The sequence below is a fragment of the Microcaecilia unicolor genome, chromosome 3 (genome assembly GCF_901765095.1).
Source record: "Microcaecilia unicolor chromosome 3, aMicUni1.1, whole genome shotgun sequence".
Lineage (NCBI taxonomy): Eukaryota > Metazoa > Chordata > Amphibia > Gymnophiona > Siphonopidae > Microcaecilia > Microcaecilia unicolor.
In genome coordinates, this window is record NC_044033.1 from 87,650,301 (window position 1) to 87,670,513 (window position 20,213).

At 47.6% G+C, this 20,213-nt stretch overlaps 1 protein-coding gene across 1 annotated transcript in view; it reads right to left on the reverse strand.

The window, feature by feature from the left end:
• MDH1 (malate dehydrogenase 1) overlaps window positions 1-20,213 on the reverse strand; it is a 132,041-nt gene that overhangs the window by 56,558 nt on the left and 55,270 nt on the right. Inside the window, exon 4 of the mRNA XM_030196157.1 lies at window positions 20,021-20,196. Coding sequence (XP_030052017.1) covers window positions 20,021-20,196 — 176 coding nt within the window. The remainder of the gene's footprint in view (window positions 1-20,020; window positions 20,197-20,213) is intronic.

The following is a 20,213-nucleotide window of genomic DNA, read 5'->3' on the forward strand; positions in this document are numbered from 1 at the left end:
TTCAGCACACTTGAGTGCAAAGTTCCACAGTGTTCCATGCCACTAGCAGAGTTGTGGGGGCAGGTCGGTGCTGCTTCTTAAAGTGGAAAGTTCTCCTTTCCCTTGCTCCACAACCCCCCTTCACTGTATCCATCCAGCCTGCAGGTGTCATCCACAAGCAACATCCCTTGTTACTGTTCTCTCTTCCTCTATGGGTTTCCTTTTCCAACTAGAACTGCAGGGCCTTTGGTCTCATGAAACCCACTAGCCCTATGCAGTTCCCACTGCGGAAGGAAGTCCATAAAAGAGGGAGCCCTCCAATGCTGACTCCCTGATGTAAGTGGCCAGTATCCCCAATGCACATTTTGGACCTACACCCTTGCATGCTATCTGTTGTTCTTCTCAAACATGCAGCTGACCTTGTGAACAGCATGTACCGGTAACTAGAAGTGAAACAAACTGTGGCAACTTCACTGCTTTTGCTCCTTTTAATGCTCTGAACCAAATGCGCCCTCTGGATTTTTCTCCCCCCATTCCCTAAGGGGTAGGTTTTCATTGTTTTCTGGATTTATTTTTAGGATGTATCTGTTGGGGGAGGGAGTTGGGCAAGGAGCACACTCAAGACTTAGCCTGCTGCCATGTCTTGAGTCTTCCTGTAGATCAATAATATGGTCAAGCAGCAACACCTTTGTTGAGAAACACTGGGCTTCCTGTTAAACCTTAGTATTCACCACATATAACCTTCCAAGTAAGACTGAAACAGGACACACATACCACCTTCCCCTTCTAAACTGAAGGTTCAGTGTGTCTTGCGCAGATATCAATTTGTGCATTCTCTCTGTTAACTAAACTGAAGGGAAGGACAAGATAAATGCAGTCTTTTTTTTTTAAATAAATTTCCAATATTACATTCACCATAAATGCAATGAAATAACTGGAACATAAAAAGAAATACTTATTCCCTTAAACAAGGTTAGGAAAATTCACTTCTAACTTAGTCCACAATAATAAGACAAGATACAAGGAAATATCCAAAAACAAAGACTTATAAATCAAATCAATTGGAGCAGGGAGATGCCAACACTCGCAGCCAATTCATCCAGCATATTTTTAATCTCTATGAGCATTCAGGGTAGAACCTCTCATCTTCCTTGGATATTATAAATTCCTGCAATTTCTTTGGCTCAAAGAACAAACAATTTATCGAATTTAAAGACACTAAACATCTACATGCAAATTTTAATATATATGTACCATCCAAAGCGAGTATTCTTGGTTTTAACCCCAAGAAGTCACGTCTTCTTTTTTGTGTGTCTTTAGTTAAATCAGGAAATATTTGGACCTTGGCACCAAAGAACATTGCATTCATATGTCTGAAATATAATCAAAAGATAATATTTCTGTCTGGTTCCAGTGCAAAAGTTACCAGAAGAGCTGTTCGTTCTGTTACTACCTCTAAAGAGCTCTCAAAAAATTCAGTTAGATTTAATTCAAGTTGAGGTTCCACAGTTGGAGTTCTAATTCCAGATATATTTTGGGCTCTAACAATGGGTAGAAAACCCTCCATCGGAACTCCCAATATTTCTCCAAAGTACCTTTTCAACATTTCTATAGCAGGAATCAGAGGTGATTTAGGAAAATTGAGGAATCTTAAATTATTTCTCCTCCCATGGTTATCTAAATAGTCCAGCTTCCTAGCCAGAATATCCCTCTCCTGTCACTGCAAAACTCTGTAATTTTTTAAGTTCTCCTTCTAGTGATTCAGTTTTCCCCTCTTGTTCTTGAATTCTCCCAGAGATTGTTGGGATTGTTTCAAATCAGAAACTTCTTCCTTAAATGAATTTGTTACCTGAAAAAGAGTTCAGTCCCTGAATAGCGTCCCACAGGGCATCCATGGTCACCACAGCAGGTTTTCTATTTCTCCCGATTCCCATGGAGGCAGCTCCCAGATTAGAGGGAGATGAGGGCTTGTTTGTCCACATATCCCTTGTTGTCACCACTTCTGGGGTCAAGGTAGCGGTGGGTCCTCCTCCAGCTACTTGGGAGATCAACTCCACTTCAGGCGACTCAAAGCACTGCTCCTCTGTCAGCCCCAAACGGCTTCCAGGTCACGGGGGAGCTGTGTTCGAGGGAGGGCTTAACAAAGCCCCCTCTATGCTGTGATCCTCCAGCGATAGCGCGGATCCAATCAAAGTGGGCGTCGGCATTTCCAGCATCTGAATGCCAAACGTCTCCAGAGTCGTCTGTCAGAGAGTAGGGGTTTCCTCCAGGGTTAGAGGAGGATTGTACCCTGGTTTTCCCTTTTCTTTTCCCCATGAAAAATACAAGAAAAAGCTCTGCTTCATCAGACGTGTTCGTGGAGGGTCAGGAGCTCAGGTACGCACAACTACTCTAGACGCCATCTTATCTTACCATGTAGTCTTAATAGTTAAGCAAATATCAACATTGAACAGAAAACCGGAAGACGTGTTCGGTCGAGAGAGAGAGAGAATTTTTACACAGACAGTTGTAACCTGAGTAGACAAAGTTTAATATTATGATGTCCAAGTATTATGATGTCCAATTCAGAATACTCACCTGGTACTGACATTTCTATATGTGATGTCTCTTGTGCTTTCATTCTGCAGAGAAGGGCAACGAAAATGATAAAGGGGATGGGACGACTTCCCTATGAGGAAAGGCTAAAGTGGCTAGGGCTCTTCAGCTTGGAGAAAAGGCGGCTGAGGGGAGATATGATAGAGGTCTATAAAATAATGAGTGGAGTTGAACGGGTAGATGTGAAGCATCTGTTCACACTTTCCAAAAATACTAGGACTAGGGGGCATGTGATGAAGCTACAATGCAGTAAATTTAAAACAAATTGGAGAAAATGTTTCTTCACTCAACATGTAATTAAACTCTGGAATTCGTTGCCAGAGAATGTGGTAAAGGCGGTTAGCTTAGCGGAGTTTACAAAAGGTTTGGACGGCTTCCTAAAGGAAAAGTCCATAGACCATTATCATGGGCGTAGACCGGGGGGCGAGGGGGGCATTGCCCCCCCAAACGACGATGACCCGCAGTGGCGAACTGGCGGGCGGGGTGCCATTCCAGTAGTAAAAGCAGCAAGCAGACAGGCTCGACTCCCTGCCCTCTCAGCGTCCTGACCAAAAGGAAGTGACATCAGAGGAAGGCCGGACGCAGAGAGGGCAGGGAAGCGGAGTCGAGCCTGTCTGCTTGCTGCTTTTACTACTGCCGGCCGCCTGTTCGCGCTGCGACTTCGGTACCAGGGGCTGTTGGTAGCGGCACTGCAGCAATTACAATAGTCTGCCTCGGAGCCTCGGCCTTCCCTGCCACACGTCCCGCCTATGCGGAACAGGAAGTTGTACCAGAGGAGGTGGGACGTGTAGCAGGGAAGTCCTAGGCAGACTTCTGTTATTGCTGGCTGCAATGCCGCTACCGTAGCTCCTGTTCCCTGTGCCATTTTATTTTTTTAAATCTGTTTATTGACGTATTATTGACGTATTATGTGACATATCTAATATAATAAAACGCACCCTCAACGTTCTGAGGACAACGTTCTGAAGCCATCTGACATCACTCCCAGGCTGAAGGATTCGTGGATTCGTGGTGTGAAGCCTTCAAGCCAGCCAGCCGTCTCTGCCCCGCCCTCGCGTCAAACGTCATGACGTCGAGGGCGGAAAAAAAAAACCAAACAAATCCGGCAGCGAAGCGTCAGGGAAGGAGGCGGCGCTCCCGACGTCTAGCCTTCCCTTCGCTGTGTTCCGCCTTCTTCTGATGACAAGGATGACGTCAAAAGAAGGCGGAACACAGCGAAGGGAAAGCTAGACGTCGGGAGCACCGCCTCCTTCCCTGACGCTTCGCTGCCGGAACCACCACGGAGGTAAATTTAAAAAGAAGAAAAAAAACAAAAAGGGATGTTGGGGGGAGAGAAGAGGGTGGCCAGTAAAGTAGAACAATGGGAGCGGGAGGGCAGGGGAGAAACGACAGCATGGATGCGAAGGGGGGGGGGGGCATGGATGCGAAGGGGGGGGGGGAGAAGAGGGCGGGCCAGGCTGGGACATGGGAGAGAGAGGAGCATGGAAGGGAGAGAGGGGACTTGCTGGAAAAGGATGAATGGAGGCGGCAGGGGACAGAAGAGCATGGATGGGCATGGATTGGGAGGGCAGGGCTCAGGGAGAGAGGGGAATTGCTGGAAACGGATGAATGGAGGGGGCAGGGGACAGAGGAGCATGGATGGGCATGGATTGGGAGGGCAGGACTCAGGGAGAGAGGGGAATTGCTGGATAGGGATGAATGGAGGGGACAGATGGGCATGGATGGATATGGATTGCAGGGCAGGCCTCAGGGAGAGAGGGGAATTGCTGGATAGGGATGAATGGAGGGGCCAGGTGACAGAGGAGCATGGATGGGCATGGATTGGAAGGGCAGGACTCAGGGAGAGGGGAATTGCTGGATAGGGATGAATGGAGAGGACAGATGGGCATGGATGGATATGGATTGCAGGGCAGGGCTCAGGGAGAGAGGGGAATTGCTGGATAGGGATGAATGGAGGGGGCAGGTGACAGAGGAACATGGATGGGCATGGATTGGGAGGGCAGGGCTCAGAGAGAGAGAGGGGAATTGCTGGAAAGGGATGAATGGAGGGGGCAGGGGACAGAGGAGCATGGATAGGCATGGATTGGGAGGGCAGGGCTCAGGGAGAGAGGGGAATTGCTGGATAGGGATGAATGGAGGGGACAGATGGGCATGGATGGATATGAATTGCAGGGCAGGCCTCAGGGAGAGAGGGGAATTGCTGGATAGGGATGAATGGAGGGGACAGGTGACAGAGGAGCATGGATGGGCATGGATTGGGAGGGCAGGGCTCAGGGAGAGAGGGGAATTGCTGGAAAAGGATGAATGGAGGGGGCAGGGGACAGATGGGCATGGATTGGGAGGGCAGGGCTCACACTCTCTCTCTCATATACAATGTCTTTCTGACTCTCACTCACACACTCTGTCTCACACTGTATCACATTCACTCTCTATGTGCCACACAGTCACTCACACACTCGCTTAGTAGTAGTCTCATACACTCACTCTCACAGAGAATCTGTGTCTCACACACACTCTCTCTCTCGCCCACACACACACACACTCTCTCTCACACTGTGTCTCACATGCACACACTCTCATTCTCACACACACACTCTCTCACAAACACACTCACACCCAGACTCACTCTCTCTCTCACACACTCACACTTTCACTCTGACTCTCAAACAGTCACTCTCACATACACTCTCCCAAACATACACACTCCGAGGAAAACCTTGCTAGCGCCCGTTTCATTTGTGTCAGAAACGGGCCTTTTTTACTAGTACATTCATAATGTTTCAACAAACAACAATACTAATACAACAGAAAACTATCGATCCTTCTTCAAACGTCAAACGTCAAATCATTTTCGTCTTTTATCCCCGAACAACCCACCCCCCTACCCTCTCTTCAATATTTTATCCTTTTCCCCCTCCCTTCTCGCCAACCATTTCACTGTAACCAAAATATTTACATTTGTATTTTTTTTTTTGTTACATTTGTACCCCACGCTTTCCCACTCATGGCAGGCTCAATGTGGCTTACATGGGGCAATGGAGGGTTAAGTGACTTGCCCAGAGTCACAAGGAGCTGCCTGAGGTGGGAATCGAACTCAGTTCCTCAGGACCAAAGTCCACCACCCTAACCACTAGGCCACTCCTCCACTCCACTATTGTTAAATGAGCAGCAAAATAAAATGGTAAGTTCAACTTATACTCATATTGTGTGGTATTTATTGGTATTGTATCTAAATTCCTTCCCTCCCCCCCTCTTACCTATGGGTAAACCCATTCTTGTACATTTAGAAATTCAGTGTATTACAACAGCCAATATACTTATATATTACATTTTTAAGAATGTACCCAATTACAACATATGTATTATTTGGCAAAATTCCAATAAAGTATGAATAGTGAACCAAACACTTTAGCCATTATTTGGTACTGCCCTGTTACACTGAGCTCTAACTCCACCCCACCCTACATTGTGATTCAGCAAATCGACATTTTTATTGGCCACCGAACAGGAGAAGCACATCCATCCATTTATTGCCCCTATTACTATCCTACCCTCCCTGTGCCATTTTAAAATTTTGTCAATGCAACCCCAGCCTTGCAAATCTTTTCATAGCCTAGTGCTCATTTTCTTTAATTTCTCTGAGCTTCATCTCCCTGCCTCCTCCAGCAGCAGGTTAATCGTACAGATAGATGAGCAGTGAATAACTGAGGTGGAGAAACGTAAGATATTGCGCTCCAGGTTTTAAAGAATTTTCAGCTTGAACAAATATTAGCTGGGTATTTTTGCCGCCTTGAGCTATTTACTTGCAAATCTGGTTGAAACCAGCTGGAGAACACAAGGGTAAAAGCCACTGTTTGTCTTGAAAATTTCATAAGCACTAATACAGGAGGTTGCCACTTTCGCAATTTTAATTTACAAGGTAATTCTATAAAGGTCACCTAAAGTTAAGAAAATGATGGGGGGTGCTAGACATTGTATGGGAATGGGGACAAAGAGGGGATATGCTGGACATGGGCGAAATAATGATACAATGGAGAAGCTGACATGGAAGGGAAGGGGACATGGAAGGATGCTGGATTGAAGTAAGGGAAGGAGGATATGCTGGACAGAAGAGGGTGAGAGAAAGAGAATATACTGGTCAGAGGAGAGAAAATAGGGAGAGAGGGTGCTGTATAGAAGGGAGGAAATAGAAAGAGAGGGTGCTGGAAGAGGGGAGAGTTAGCAAAAAAAAACCAAAACAGGAATAACAGGATGAAGATTGGGGTGAGGGACACGTTGAGGGAAGATACTGAAATTCGAGGAAGGATAGGGACAGGGCTATAGATGGTAGACAGGACGCATAAGGACACAGGAGGATGATGGACATGGTGAAAGAAAAATATCAAATGGAAAGAAGACACTGCATAAAACAGAAGACACTGGGACCAAAGCGAATAGAAAAACTAAATGATCAGACAACAAAGGTAGAAAAAAGTATTTTATTCAGAATTTATTAACTGGAATATGTCAGCTTTTGGAAATGTGCATCTGTGACATTTTGCATGTAAGTTTCAATTTTTCTGGTATTGCTGCATGCTGAGTCTGACTTTTTGAGTTAACTTTCCAGTTCAGTATTTTGCCTTCATATTTTTTGATTTCTGGTTCCTTGTTTCATGTCTGTTGTGTCATGTGTTTTTCATGTGTGATCAATGTGCAGTATTCTGCTAGAATATAGAATTTGCAGCCCTTTTTTTTTTCACGAGGTAGTGTATTGGTGTTTTAGAGCCTGGTGTAATTATGGTTATTCCCAAAAAAAGCCAGCTCTTTTTCCCTTCCTTCCTCCATATTAGCATATTCAATTGAATATATATATACATATGCAAATGAATATGCTAATATGCTCCGCCCTATCCTTTGCCCCCCCCCCCCCCAAATGAAACAGTCAAACTACGCCCATGACCGTTATTAAATGGACTTGGGGAAAATCCACTATTCTGGGATAAGCAGTATAAAATGTTTTGTACATTTTTGGGATCTTGCCGGGTACCTGTGACCTGGATTGGCCACTGCTGGAAACAGGATGCTGGGCTCGATGGACCTTTGGTCTTTCCCAGTATGGCAATACTTATGTATAACACAATGTCCAGTTTTCTTTTCTCTCCTCCCCCCCCCCCCCATTGGAATGAGAATGAAGTTATAAGATCATTTGAAACATTCTCCTTAATTCTCTTAGGGTCATGATCCCAGTGTTTTTTGGTACAGCAACGTTATAAAACCTTTCTGTATACAGGCCTTCTGACAGCACATTAAGCGAATGCTACATACCTGTAGAAGGTATTCTCCGAGGACAGCAGGCTGATTGTTCTCACTGATGGGTGACGTCCACGGCAGCCCCTCCAATCGGAAACTTCACTAGCAAAGGCCTTTGCTAGTCCTCGCGCGCTCATGCGCACCGCGCATGCGCGGTTGTCTTCCCGCCCGAACCGGCTCGTGTTCGTCAGTCCCATAAGTAGCAAACAAAGCAAGGGAAGACACAACTCCAAAGGGGAGGCGGGCGGGTTTGTGAGAACAATCAGCCTGCTGTCCTCGGAGAATACCTTCTACAGGTATGTAGCATTCGCTTTCTCCGAGGACAAGCAGGCTGCTTGTTCTCACTGATGGGGTATCCCTAGCCCCCAGGCTCACTCAAAACAACAACCATGGTCAATTGGGCCTCGCAACGGCGAGGACATAACTGAGATTGACCTAAAAAATTTACCAACTAACTGAGAGTGCAGCCTGGAACAGAACAAACAGGGCCCTCGGGGGGTGGAGTTGGATCCTAAAGCCCGAACAGGTTCTGAAGAACTGACTGCCCGAACCGACTGTCGCGTCGGGTATCCTGCTGCAGGCAGTAATGAGATGTGAATGTGTGGACAGATGACCACGTTGCAGCTTTGCAAATTTCTTCAATAGAGGCTGACTTCAAGTGGGCTACCGACGCTGCCATGGCTCTAACATTATGAGCCGTGACATGACCCTCAAGAGCCAGCCCAGCCTGGGTGTAAGTGAAGGAAATGCAACCTGCTAGCCAATTGGATATGGTGCGTTTCCCCACAGCCACTCCCCTCCTATTGGGATCAAAAGAAACAAACAATTGGGCGGACTGTCTGTTGGGCTGTGTCCGCTCCAGGTAGAAGGCCAATGCTGTCTTGCAGTCCAATGTGTGCAGCTGACGTTCAGCAGGGCAGGAATGAGGATGGGGAAAGAATGTTGGCAAGACAATTGACTGGTTCAGATGGAACTCCGACACAACCTTTGGCAAGAACTTAGGATGAGTGCGGAGGACTACTCTGTTATGATGAAATTTGGTGTAAGGGGCCTGGGCTACCAGGGCCTGAAGCTCACTGACTCTACGAGCTGAAGTAACTGCCACCAAGAAAATGACCTTCCAGGTCAAGTACTTCAGATGGCAGGAATTCAGTGGCTCAAAAGGAGGTTTCATCAGCTGGGTGAGAACGACATTGAGATCCCATGACACTGTAGGAGGCTTGACAGGGGGCTTTGACAAAAGCAAACCTCTCATGAAGCGAACAACTAAAGGCTGTCCTGAGATCGGCTTACCTTCCACACGGTAATGGTATGCACTGATTGCACTAAGGTGAACCCTTACAGAGTTGGTCTTGAGACCAGACTCAGACAAGTGCAGAAGGTATTCAAGCAGGGTCTGTGTAGGACAAGAGCGAGGATCTAGGGCCTTGCTGTCACACCAGACGGCAAACCTCCGCCAATGAAAGAAGTAACTCCTCTTAGTGGAATCTTTCCTGGAAGCAAGCAAGATACGGGAGACACCCTCTGACAGACCCAAAGAGGCAAAGTCTACGCTCTCAACATCCAGGCCGTGAGAGCCAGGGACCGGAGGTTGGGATGCAGAAGCGCCCCTTCGTCCTGCGTGATGAGGGTCGGAAAACACTCCAATCTCCACGGTTCTTCGGAGGACAACTCCAGAAGAAGAGGGAACCAGATCTGACACGGACAAAAAGGAGCAATCAGAATCATGGTGCCTCGGTCTTGCTTGAGTTTCAACAAAGTCTTCCCCACCAGAGGTATGGGAGGATAAGCATACAGCAGACCCTCCCCCCAGTCCAGGAGGAAGGCATCCGATGCCAGTCTGCCGTGGGCCTGAAGCCTGGAACAGAACTGAGGGACTTTGTGGTTGGCTCGAGATGCGAAGAGATCTACCAAGGGGGTGCCCCACGCTTGGAAGATCTGGCGCACCACTCGGGAATTGAGCGACCATTCGTGAGGTTGCATAATCCTGCTCAACCTGTCGGCCAGACTGTTGTTTACGCCTGCCAGATATGTGGCTTGGAGCACCATGCCGTGACGGCGAGCCCAGAGCCACATGCTGACGGCTTCCTGACACAGGGGGCGAGATCCGGTGCCCCCCTGCTTGTTGACGTAATACATGGATAATTTGGTGGGACAGCCGATCTCTGAAAGCCTTCAGAGCGTTCCAGATCGCTCGTAACTCCAGAAGATTGATCTGCAGATCGCGTTCCTGGAGGGACCAGCTTCCTTGGGTGTGAATCCCCTCGACATGAGCTCCCCACCCCAGGAGAGACGCATCCGTGGTCAGCACTTTTTGTGGCTGAGGAATTTGGAAGGGACGTCCCAGAGTCAGATTGGACCAAATCGTCCACCAATACAGGGATTCGAGAAAACTCGTGGACAGGTGGATCACGTCTTCTAGATCCCCAGCAGCCTGAAACCACTGGGAAGCTAGGGTCCATTGAGCAGATCGCATGTGAAGGCGGGCCATGGGAGTCACGAACTGTGGAGGCCATGTGGCCTAGCAATCTCAACATCTGCCGAGCTGTGATCTGCTGGGACGCTCGCACCCGCGAGACGAGGGACAACAAGTTGTTGGCTCTCGTCTCTGGGAGATAGGCGTGAGCCGTCCGAGAATCCAGCAGAGCTCCTATGAATTCGAGTCTCTGCACTGGGAGAAGATGGGACTTTGGATAATTTATCACAAACCCCAGTAGCTCCAGGAGGCGAATAGTCATCTGCATGGACTGCAGGGCTCCTGCCTCGGATGTGTTCTTCACCAGCCAATCGTCGAGATATGGGAACACGTGTACCCCCAGTAGCGAAGTGCAGCCAAGCACTTCGTGAACACTCTGGGCGCAGAGGCGAGCCCAAAGGGTAGCACACAGTACTGGAAGTGACGTGTGCCCAGCTGCAATCGCAGATACTGTCTGTGAGCTGGCAGTATCAGGATGTGCATATAGGCGTCCTTCAAGTCCAGAGAGCATAGCCAATCGTTTTGCTGAATCATGGGTAGAAGGGTGCCCAGGGAAAGCATCCTGAACTTTTCTTTGACCAGATATTTGTTCAGGGCCCTTAGGTCTAGGATGGGACGCATCCCCCCTGTTTTCTTTTCCACAAGGAAGTACCTGGAATAGAATCCCAGCCCTTCTTGCCCGGATGGCACGGGCTCGACCGCATTGGCGCTCAGAAGGGCGGAGAGTTCCTCTGCAAGTACCTGCTTGTGCTGGAAGCTGTAGGATTGAGCTCCCGGTGGACAATTTGGAGGTTTTGAAGCCAAATTGAGGGTGTACCCGTGCCGGACTATTTGAAGAACCCACTGATCGGAGGTTATGAGAGGCCACCTTTGGTGAAAAGCTTTTAACCTCCCCCCGACTGGTAGGTCGCCCGGCACTGATACTTGGATGTCGGCTATGCTCTGCTGGAGCCAGTCAAAAGCTCATCCCTTGCTTTCGCTGGGGAGCCGATGGGCCTTGCTGAGGCGCACGCTGCTGACGAGAGCGAGCGCGCTGGGGCTTAGCCTGGGCCGCAGGCTGTCGAGAAGGAGGATTGTACCTACGCTTGCCAGAAGAGTAGGGAACAGTCTTCCTTCCCCCGAAAAATCTTCTACCTGTAGAGGTAGATGCTGAAGGCTGCCGGCGGGAGAACTTGTCGAATGCGGTGTCCCGCTGGTGGAGCTGCTCTACCACCTGTTCGACTTTCTCTCCAAAAATATTATCCGCACGACAAGGCGAGTCCGCAATCCGCTGCTGGATTCTATTCTCCAGGTCGGAGGCACGCAGCCATGAGAGTCTGCGCATCACCACACCTTGAGCAGCGGCCCTGGACGCAACATCAAAGGTGTCATACACCCCTCTGGCCAGGAATTTTCTGCACGCCTTCAGCTGCCTGACCACCTCCTGAAAAGGCTTGGCTTGCTCAGGGGGGAGCGCATCCACCAAGCCCGCCAACTGCCGCACATTGTTCCGCATGTGTATGCTCGTGTAGAGCTGGTAGGACTGAATTTTGGCCACGAGCATAGAAGAATGGTAGGCCTTCCTCCCAAAGGAGTCTAAGGTTCTAGAGTCCTTGCCCGGGGGCGCCAAAGCATGCTCCCTAGAACTCTTAGCCTTCTTTAGGGCCAAATCCACAACTCCAGAGTCATGAGGCAACTGTGTGCGCATCAGCTCTGGGTCCCCATGGATCCGGTACTGGGACTCGATCTTCTTGGGAATGTGGGGATTAGTTAGAGGCTTGGTCCAGTTCGCCAGCAATGTCTTTTTTAGGACATGGTGCATGGGTACAGTGGACGCTTCCTTAGGTGGAGAAGGATAGTCCAGGAGCTCAAACATTTCAGCCCTGGGCTCGTCCTCCACAACCACCGGGAAGGGGATGGCCGTAGACATCTCCCGGACAAAGGAAGCGAAAGACAGACTCTCGGGGGGAGAAAGCTGTCTCTCAGGAGAGGGAGTGGGATCGGAAGGAAGACCCTCAGACTCCTCGTCAGAGAAATATCTGGTGTCTTCTTCCTCTTCCCACGAGGCCTCACCCTCGGTGTCAGACACAAGTTCACGGACCTGTGTCTGCAACCGTGCCCGACTCGACTCTGACTCTGTGGAGCCACGTCCACGATGGGGGCGTCGAGAGGTAGACTCCCTCGCCCGCATCGGCGAAGCTCCCTCCGCCGACGTAGTCGGGGAGCCCTCCTGGGAGGCGACGGCAGCCGGTACCGCACGCGGCACCGACGCCGGAGACCTCACCCCGGGCGATGGACCAGCCGGCGCCACACTCGACGGTACCGGTGGCGCAAGCGCCGCCGGTACCGGAGGGGTAGGGCGCAACAGCTCTCCCAGAATCTCTGGGAGAACGGCCCGGAGGCTCTCGTTCAGAGCGGCTGCAGAGAAAGGCATGGCGGTCGATGCAGGCGTCGACGTCAGAACCTGTTCCGGGCGTGGAGGCTGTTCCGGGCTGTCCAGAGTGGAGCGCATCGACAGCTCCTAAACAGAGGGTGAGCGGTCCTCTCAGTGCCGATGCCTACTGGGTGCCGACTCTCTTGGCGACCCAGAGCTCTCGGTGCCGACACGGGAAGGAGACCGATGACGATGCTTCTTCGACTTCTTGGAACGAAGCATGTCACCGGAACTTCCCGGCACCGACGAGGAGAACGTAGAATCCAGCCGTCGCTTCCTCGGGGCCGAGGCCGAAGGAGGTCGGTCTCGGGGGGGCTGTACCGCAGGAGCCCTCAGGGTAGGGGGAGACCCACCCGAAGGCTCACCGCCACCAGCAGGGGAATGGACAGCCCTCACCTGCACTCCAGACGAAGCACCACCGTCCGACGACATCAGCAGACGAGGTCCCGGTACCACCGACGTCGACGCAGCTGTCCGATGTCTCAGCGCCGATGCAGAGGGCCGATGCCTCGATGCACTCGATGCACTGGCGGCCGAGGATGAAGGTCTGGACGCTGAAGACGTCGATGCACTCGATACCCCCGGTGCCGATGTCGACGAAGAGCCCGAGAACAAAACGTTCCACTGGGCCAATCTCGCTACCTGAGTCCGCTTTTGCAAAAGGGAACACAGACTACAGGCCTGCGGGCGGTGCCCAGCCCCCAAGCACTGAAGACACGACGCGTGCCTGTCAGTGAGCGAGATGACCCGGGCGCACTGGGTGCACTTCTTGAAGCCGCTGGGAGACTTCGATGTCATGGGCGGAAAAATCACGCCGGCGAGATCAAAAGTCGAAATGGCAGAAAAGGCACCACAAAAACAAGGGGAAGAAAACTTCGACCCGAGGCCTAAAAGCGGCCTACCCCGACGACGAAAGAAAACTTACCGGGGCGAAAAAGCTGGAAATATCGGGGGAAAAGAGACCGAAGAGTCCCTTTCCACACACAGAATGTTTTTTTTTTTTTTTTTTTAACACGAAGAGAACGCGCGAGGTCGACTTTGCGGGGCACGACACGGCGAAAACACGACCGTACCGAGCGCGGACAAAAGAAGACTGACGAACACGAGCCGGTTCGGGTGGGAAGACGGCCGCGCATGCGCGGTGCGCATGAGCGCGCGAGGACTAGCAAAGGCCTTTGCTAGTGAAGTTTCCGATTGGAGGGGCTGCCGTGGACGTCACCCATCAGTGAGAACAAGCAGCCTGCTTGTCCTCGGAGAATACTGTTTACATTTCTGTGATACTGACAACTGGTGATAGTACAGTGCTTTGGCCTCAACACAAACCCAATGTCATTTGTTCTTACAAATGACAGATTGGAAGCCATGAAGATCAGCATGAAAAGATCTGTATTTTAAGTCTGGTCCATCAACAGGAGCTGAATTGGAAGTTGGCAGAGGCACCGGTTGGTAGTACATTGATCACCCTCAAACTTCATGCAGTGAGAGGTACTGCCTACTGCTGTACATATAAAGCAAATCCAGTTGGAGGCCCGTTAAAGCTCCTTGATGACAAAATGGTTGCACCGACCTCCAAGCAACTAAGACCACACCATTGATACTCCAAGTGTAGCAGGAGAATGTGGCCTCACCTACGTGGTTCCTCTTTGGCCTTGATGTAGGCAGTCTGAGAAGGATCAGTGAAAGGTTTGCCCAGATCCTAGCTAAATACAATACCTCAACTTCAATGTCATTAACTCAAGATGATTATGCAGCTGATCCTCAAGACCTATACTCTCCCCATACAGTTCACGGATGTCGAGGTCGCTCAGGGACTTGGATTTATCAGTTGTACTGTGGTCTATCTCCAGTGCACTGAGGAAGGAAACATCTCCAGGGGACAGGTGTATACCAGGCATTAAGGTCTAGCCAGTCTCAAACCTAATTTTTACCCCTGGAATATTTCTCGGCATGAATCTGAGCACTCATGGGATTCATAGTATGAACTTGTGGGAGTTCAGTCAAAATGAGGGCTTCACTGGCTAACTATTGGATCGTATTCCTCACCATGAAAAGGAGAAAATCTCCCCCAGAATTCTCCTCCAATGATTTTATCAGGTAAGCAGAAATATTGGACATCTTTCAATTCCTCCACTCCCTGCTCCCCCCCCAGGAAACAAACAGGGAAGCATACTAGGATTCTGTATTCCCTTAGGGAAAAAATGTTTCAGATGTTATGCTGTTCCTTTATAGCTTCTTACCAATTCTTCACGGGCCTATATATGTGAAACATCCTACTTAAGACTGAGGGGATACAAAATTTTCTTGTACCAATAATGGGTCTCCAGGGGCTTCTACCAGAAAGGGTAGATTATGACAGCTGCTTTAGTTGACAATTCAACCCGGGAGAAAGCTGACAGTTGCTCAGGAGCACATAGTTTGGAAGAAGGTATTTTTGATGGATACTATCAAAACAGGAAAAATCAGGGCATTCCAACAAAGTCAAAAATTCAAAAGTAGGCCAGGGGCTTGTAAATAAAGCAAAAGTAGAGGCTGACAAATGCGCAAACCAATGGGGAGATAATATCAAAAACCAGTTTATTCAGAATATTCATATCAATATCAAGGACCCGACACGGTCCGTGTTTCGGCGCCAAAGTGCCTGCCTCAGGGGTCACAATCAACTTTCTCTGAGAAGAAGCTGATAGGCTTGAATAATTCCTTTATGTATGCAAGTTAAAGGAATTATTCAAGCCTATCAGCTTCTTCTCAGAGAAAGCTGACTGTGACCCCTGAGGCAGGCGCTTTAGCGCCGAAACACGGACCGTGTCGGGTCCTTGATATTGATATGAATATTCTGAATAAACTGGTTTTTGATATTATCTCCCCATTGGTTTGCGCATTTGTCAGCCTCTACTTTTGCTGTTTTGCTTTGACTTCCCGTGGAGGCTCCTCCTGTCTTCTTGGATTTGCTTGTAAATAAAGAGCAGACAAAGACAGCAAATTATCCCCGTCAACTTCTAAATAGACTGTAAATACAACATGAATACTTTGAACTGTCTGTATATAAATATTAGAAGCCTAAAAATAAGATGGACAAGAGAATATACAGCACTGAATAAAGAGGTAGATACAACAGGCATCCTGGCGTCTTGGTGGACAGAGGAAAACCAGTGGGACACCAATACTGGGGTACAAATTATATTGCAGGAACAGGGTGGATCAATTTGGTGGAGAAGTGGTACTATGTGTTAAAGAGGGAATCAAGTCAGTCAAACAGGGCTAGAGATCTGCAGGGAACAGGATGCACAGCGGAATCTTAATGGATAGAAATTCTAAGTGTGAAGGGAAACAAAATAGTGGGTGAGGTATACTACTGTACATCTAGACAGAAAAAACAATGAAATGTTAAAACAGAATTTAGGGAAGGTACAGTTTGCAACGTGATAATGGGTGACTTCAGTTACCCTAGTACTGACCGGATAAATGTCTTGGGAACAGGGAATTTAGAAATTCACATCACATGAACTGAGAAGAAAAGGTGTTATTGGAGCCTCTGTTTTAGATCAGCGTCCATGAACTAAAAGTTGACTGGGGCGCTGTTTTGAGAAGATACTCTATGAACATTTACAATTTTGCTCGCACCAGCACCCAAGCTAAGTAACTTCAAACATTTAATAGCTGTTTTCATCTTGGTATTTTTTGATATTTTTTAACATTAATATCTGGCTGGTGGTAGGACGTGCGATGATGTGAGAACTATGTGTAAATGCTTCTCAAAACCCTGAGACACTTTAGCACACCAAAAAAACTGAGCACATTTAATTTAATTATTGTTTTATTTATTTGTTATTTTTTTGTTTTTTGATTTAGTAATAAGGTTTCTGGCTGAGTTGTTGCGGATAAATGTCTTGTTAGGACATGATAGGGAGGCAAAGTTCCTAGATGAAACAGAAAACTGTTTTATGGAGCAGTTGGTTTGGAAACCACCGAGAAAGCTATTTTAGATTAGTCCTTAGTGTAAGGTTATCAGAACCCCCAATTTTGGGGGATTGTCGCCGATTTCAGACTTGTGTCCCTGACTCTTCCTGTGGCAACTTTCTGTCCTCGATTCCACTAAGGGGGACAGAGATGCCATATTAAAATTCGGCATCAGCATACTAATATTCCTGCCTGCCTCCCCACTCTTGCTATCCCCCCCACCCTCCAGGTGGTTTCTCTTTTCAAACCTACATTCACAACTCTTTCCGACTTGCTCTGGTATCAGCATGAAAAAGAATAATGGTATGGCACGGAGCCTCTGCTCATTCACTAGAATTCTCTGCCAGGTCCCCCCCACCCCTCCCCCAATGCCCCCCCCCCCCCACTCCAGCCTTAAGCCAGTCCCTCCCTTTCTCTCTCTCTTATGCAAACCAAAAGTCTGGTAACCTTATCTTGGAATGCATGATTTAGTGCAAGAGGAAATGGTAATCATAACAAGATCAAATCTGATTTAACTGGAGGAAGGAGGACATTAAGGAAATCTAATCACTAGAAACTAACTTTCAAAGGGGAAAATATGATAAAATGGTGGAAAAGTAGAACTAGCTCCAAAAATTAAGAGGCATGTATAAGATTTTGGTGAGACATCATTTACAGAATGGGAAACACTTCTGGAGCCTGCACCTTCAAAAAGATATAAATAGGATTGAGTTGGTCCAGAGGGCAGCTACTAAAATGATCAATGATCTTCATCAAAGTGCATGGAGGCAGATTTGAAGATATTAATATATATACAATTTGGAAGAAAGGCAGGAGAGGGGGAGATATGATAGAGACATTTTAAATACCTATGTGGCATATATGCAGAGAGGGCAGGTCTCTTTCAACTGAAAGGAAGTTCTGGAATGAGGGGGCATAGGATAAAGGAGTAACCTGAGGAAAGGAGAAATTATGTCTTACCTGAAAAATTCTCTTTCCATTAATTAGCGACACTGTTCTGAACCAATGGGTGTGTTATCCCTTCCTACCAGCAGGTGGAGGTAGAGAAAAATGAATTCTGCCAGTGACATCACCAACATAAGAAGAGGTGCTCCATGGAACAATCCAGCAAGCATCTGCCCAAGCTGCAATGATAATCAAGCGAGCAAACACCACAGAGTACAACTCACTACCCTACCTATACCAGGATATAGCCATATCATTGGAACCAATATGGCTGCCAATCACAAAACGAATCTCTCTTTTTTTGAAGCACTGAAAAGGAAGCACAAGTCCCATCCAGAACCCCAGGCCAAGGTCTTCCAAGGGTGGGACTTCAGAACAGTGTTGCTGAGTAAAGAAAAGAAGAGAAAATTATCAGCTCTATTATTCTGAAACAATGGGCCAGGTGGGGGAGGGGAGAGAAGGCCCCTGAATGACATATATATGTATAAATAGATAGAGAGAGAGAAAACAGAGTGCTGATCAGTATGCAGATTTTGACATTAAGTTGCAATCTTTGGGTGTACGAGGTTCAGGGAGCTGTGCAGATGCTGTAAGAGTTAGTCCTGGGACAGTGTGATGAAAACGGGGTGGAAGAAGTGAGAGGTGCAATTGCTAAGGTTAACCCACAAAATCGTTGTTGGATACTTGTTCACCGGTTGTTATTAGGCAGCTGGCCGATGTAGTTGCGCCAGTTGTGATCTTGATTGTAAATAAGTCTTTGAGTGTTGGCATTTGCCCAAATAGTTGTAACCAGGCGATGGTTAAGCCTTTGTTGAAGAAAGAGGGACTTGATGTTGCGGTATGAGTAATTATAGGCCAATTTCAGTGGTACCGTTTTTTGGGTAAAGTGTTCGAGAATGTGATTTTGCAACTATTGGAGGAGTTTGTGGATGATGTTGGTTGTCTAGATCTGCATCAGTTTGGGTTCTGGAGGCCCATGGGGTGAAGTCATTGCTGCTTGCGACAGTTGATGAATTGAGGAAAAGTTTGAATAGAAATGTCTGTCTTTGTTTAGTTTATTTGGATATTTCTGGGGCCTTCAATTCTGTTGATATTCGTTTGCTGTTGTCCAAGATGAGTACAGTAGGGATAGGAGGAGTAGTGTTAGATTTGGAAGGGCGAACATTGAGTGTATGTTGCAGGGGATCTGTTTCTCGGGAGGAGCTTCTGGAGAGAGGTGTTCAGCAGAGTTCGGCTCTGTCGGCATTGTTATTTAATGCCTGTATGTCTTCATTGGGGGATGTTTTTAGACAATTGTGAGGAAAAGAATGAAGGCATGGTGGCCTACTTTTTTTAATCTCCCAGGAGTTAAGCTGCCAGTAAAGCATGTTATGAAATTATTGAAGGTGTATTTGGACTCTGAATTGTCGATGAAAGATCAAGTATCTAATGTTATTCAGACCTACTTTGCCCAATTTGGGCATTTGTTTAGACTTAAACTAATGTCACCTTATGATTTTTGTTGGTGTTGTGACGTCTGGACTTGAGATCTATTTACAGATATGTACATATTTTTTTAAAATTAACATCACAATTGAAACCCTCATCCCCCTTCAACTTAACTCCTCCTCATTTTCCCTAATTACTATTCCCAAATTCTGCATTTTGATAAGCTGCCAAGCTTGCGCTCCGTCCCCAGAGCTACAGCTGCTTAAGAGAGAGAGTTACCCTAAACTTTTTTTTTTCAGATCAGGAAAGAAAAATAAATAAAAGTCCAACTAAGGGCAAAACTCCTGAAGCCATTTGCCTCCGGGGGGGAGGGGGAGAGACAGAGGGGAAGGTAAAAGGCAGAAGGGAAAGGACTTTACTCTTCCAAGAATCTCCACTTCTGCAGAATGCCTCAACAAGAGATTGACTTTGCCCCTGTAAGAACCACTCCATTAGAGAAACAATTCTCCAGCTGGGCCCTGAAAGCTTTCTATGCCAGCATTGCTAGTTCAATCTAACATTAATTTTGCTTTACTCAAGTAAAACTTATTTACATTCTGTAAGCTGAACAGCTCGATGGCTCAGTGGCAAGTAGAGTTGAAGGGGAGACAGAGCGGAGTTTATCGGTGCTCAAAAAAATAACACCTTGCGACTGCAGGGTTCTCAAACAGCCCTTCAATGTCTCTGCCGGCCAAGGATTTTCACTATAATTGCTGGGCAAAGTAAAGAAGTAGGCGGATATACAACAAGGAAAGAAAGCCCACAGCTTAATGGCAGTTGCTTCTGAGCTGGAATCCCAAACTTTCCAGGACAAACTAGTTTTAAAATAAGCAGTAGTCACATGTGAAAAACTGCTTGCAATTATTTTCTTAGAAATTTTAAAAGAAAAATAAAATCACCTTGACAGTCTTCTTGGAATACTTGTCCAAAGCAGCACCCTGAGACTTAAAAATTTTCACGTTTGCTTTCAGCAAGTCCTTCCTCTCCATGCCCTCTCTCCTGGGCATGGAGCCAACCAGAATGGCTACATCAAGGTCCTTGAAAGCAACATCTTCTTTGTCAGTTGCAATGATTTCTGTAAACAAGAAAGAA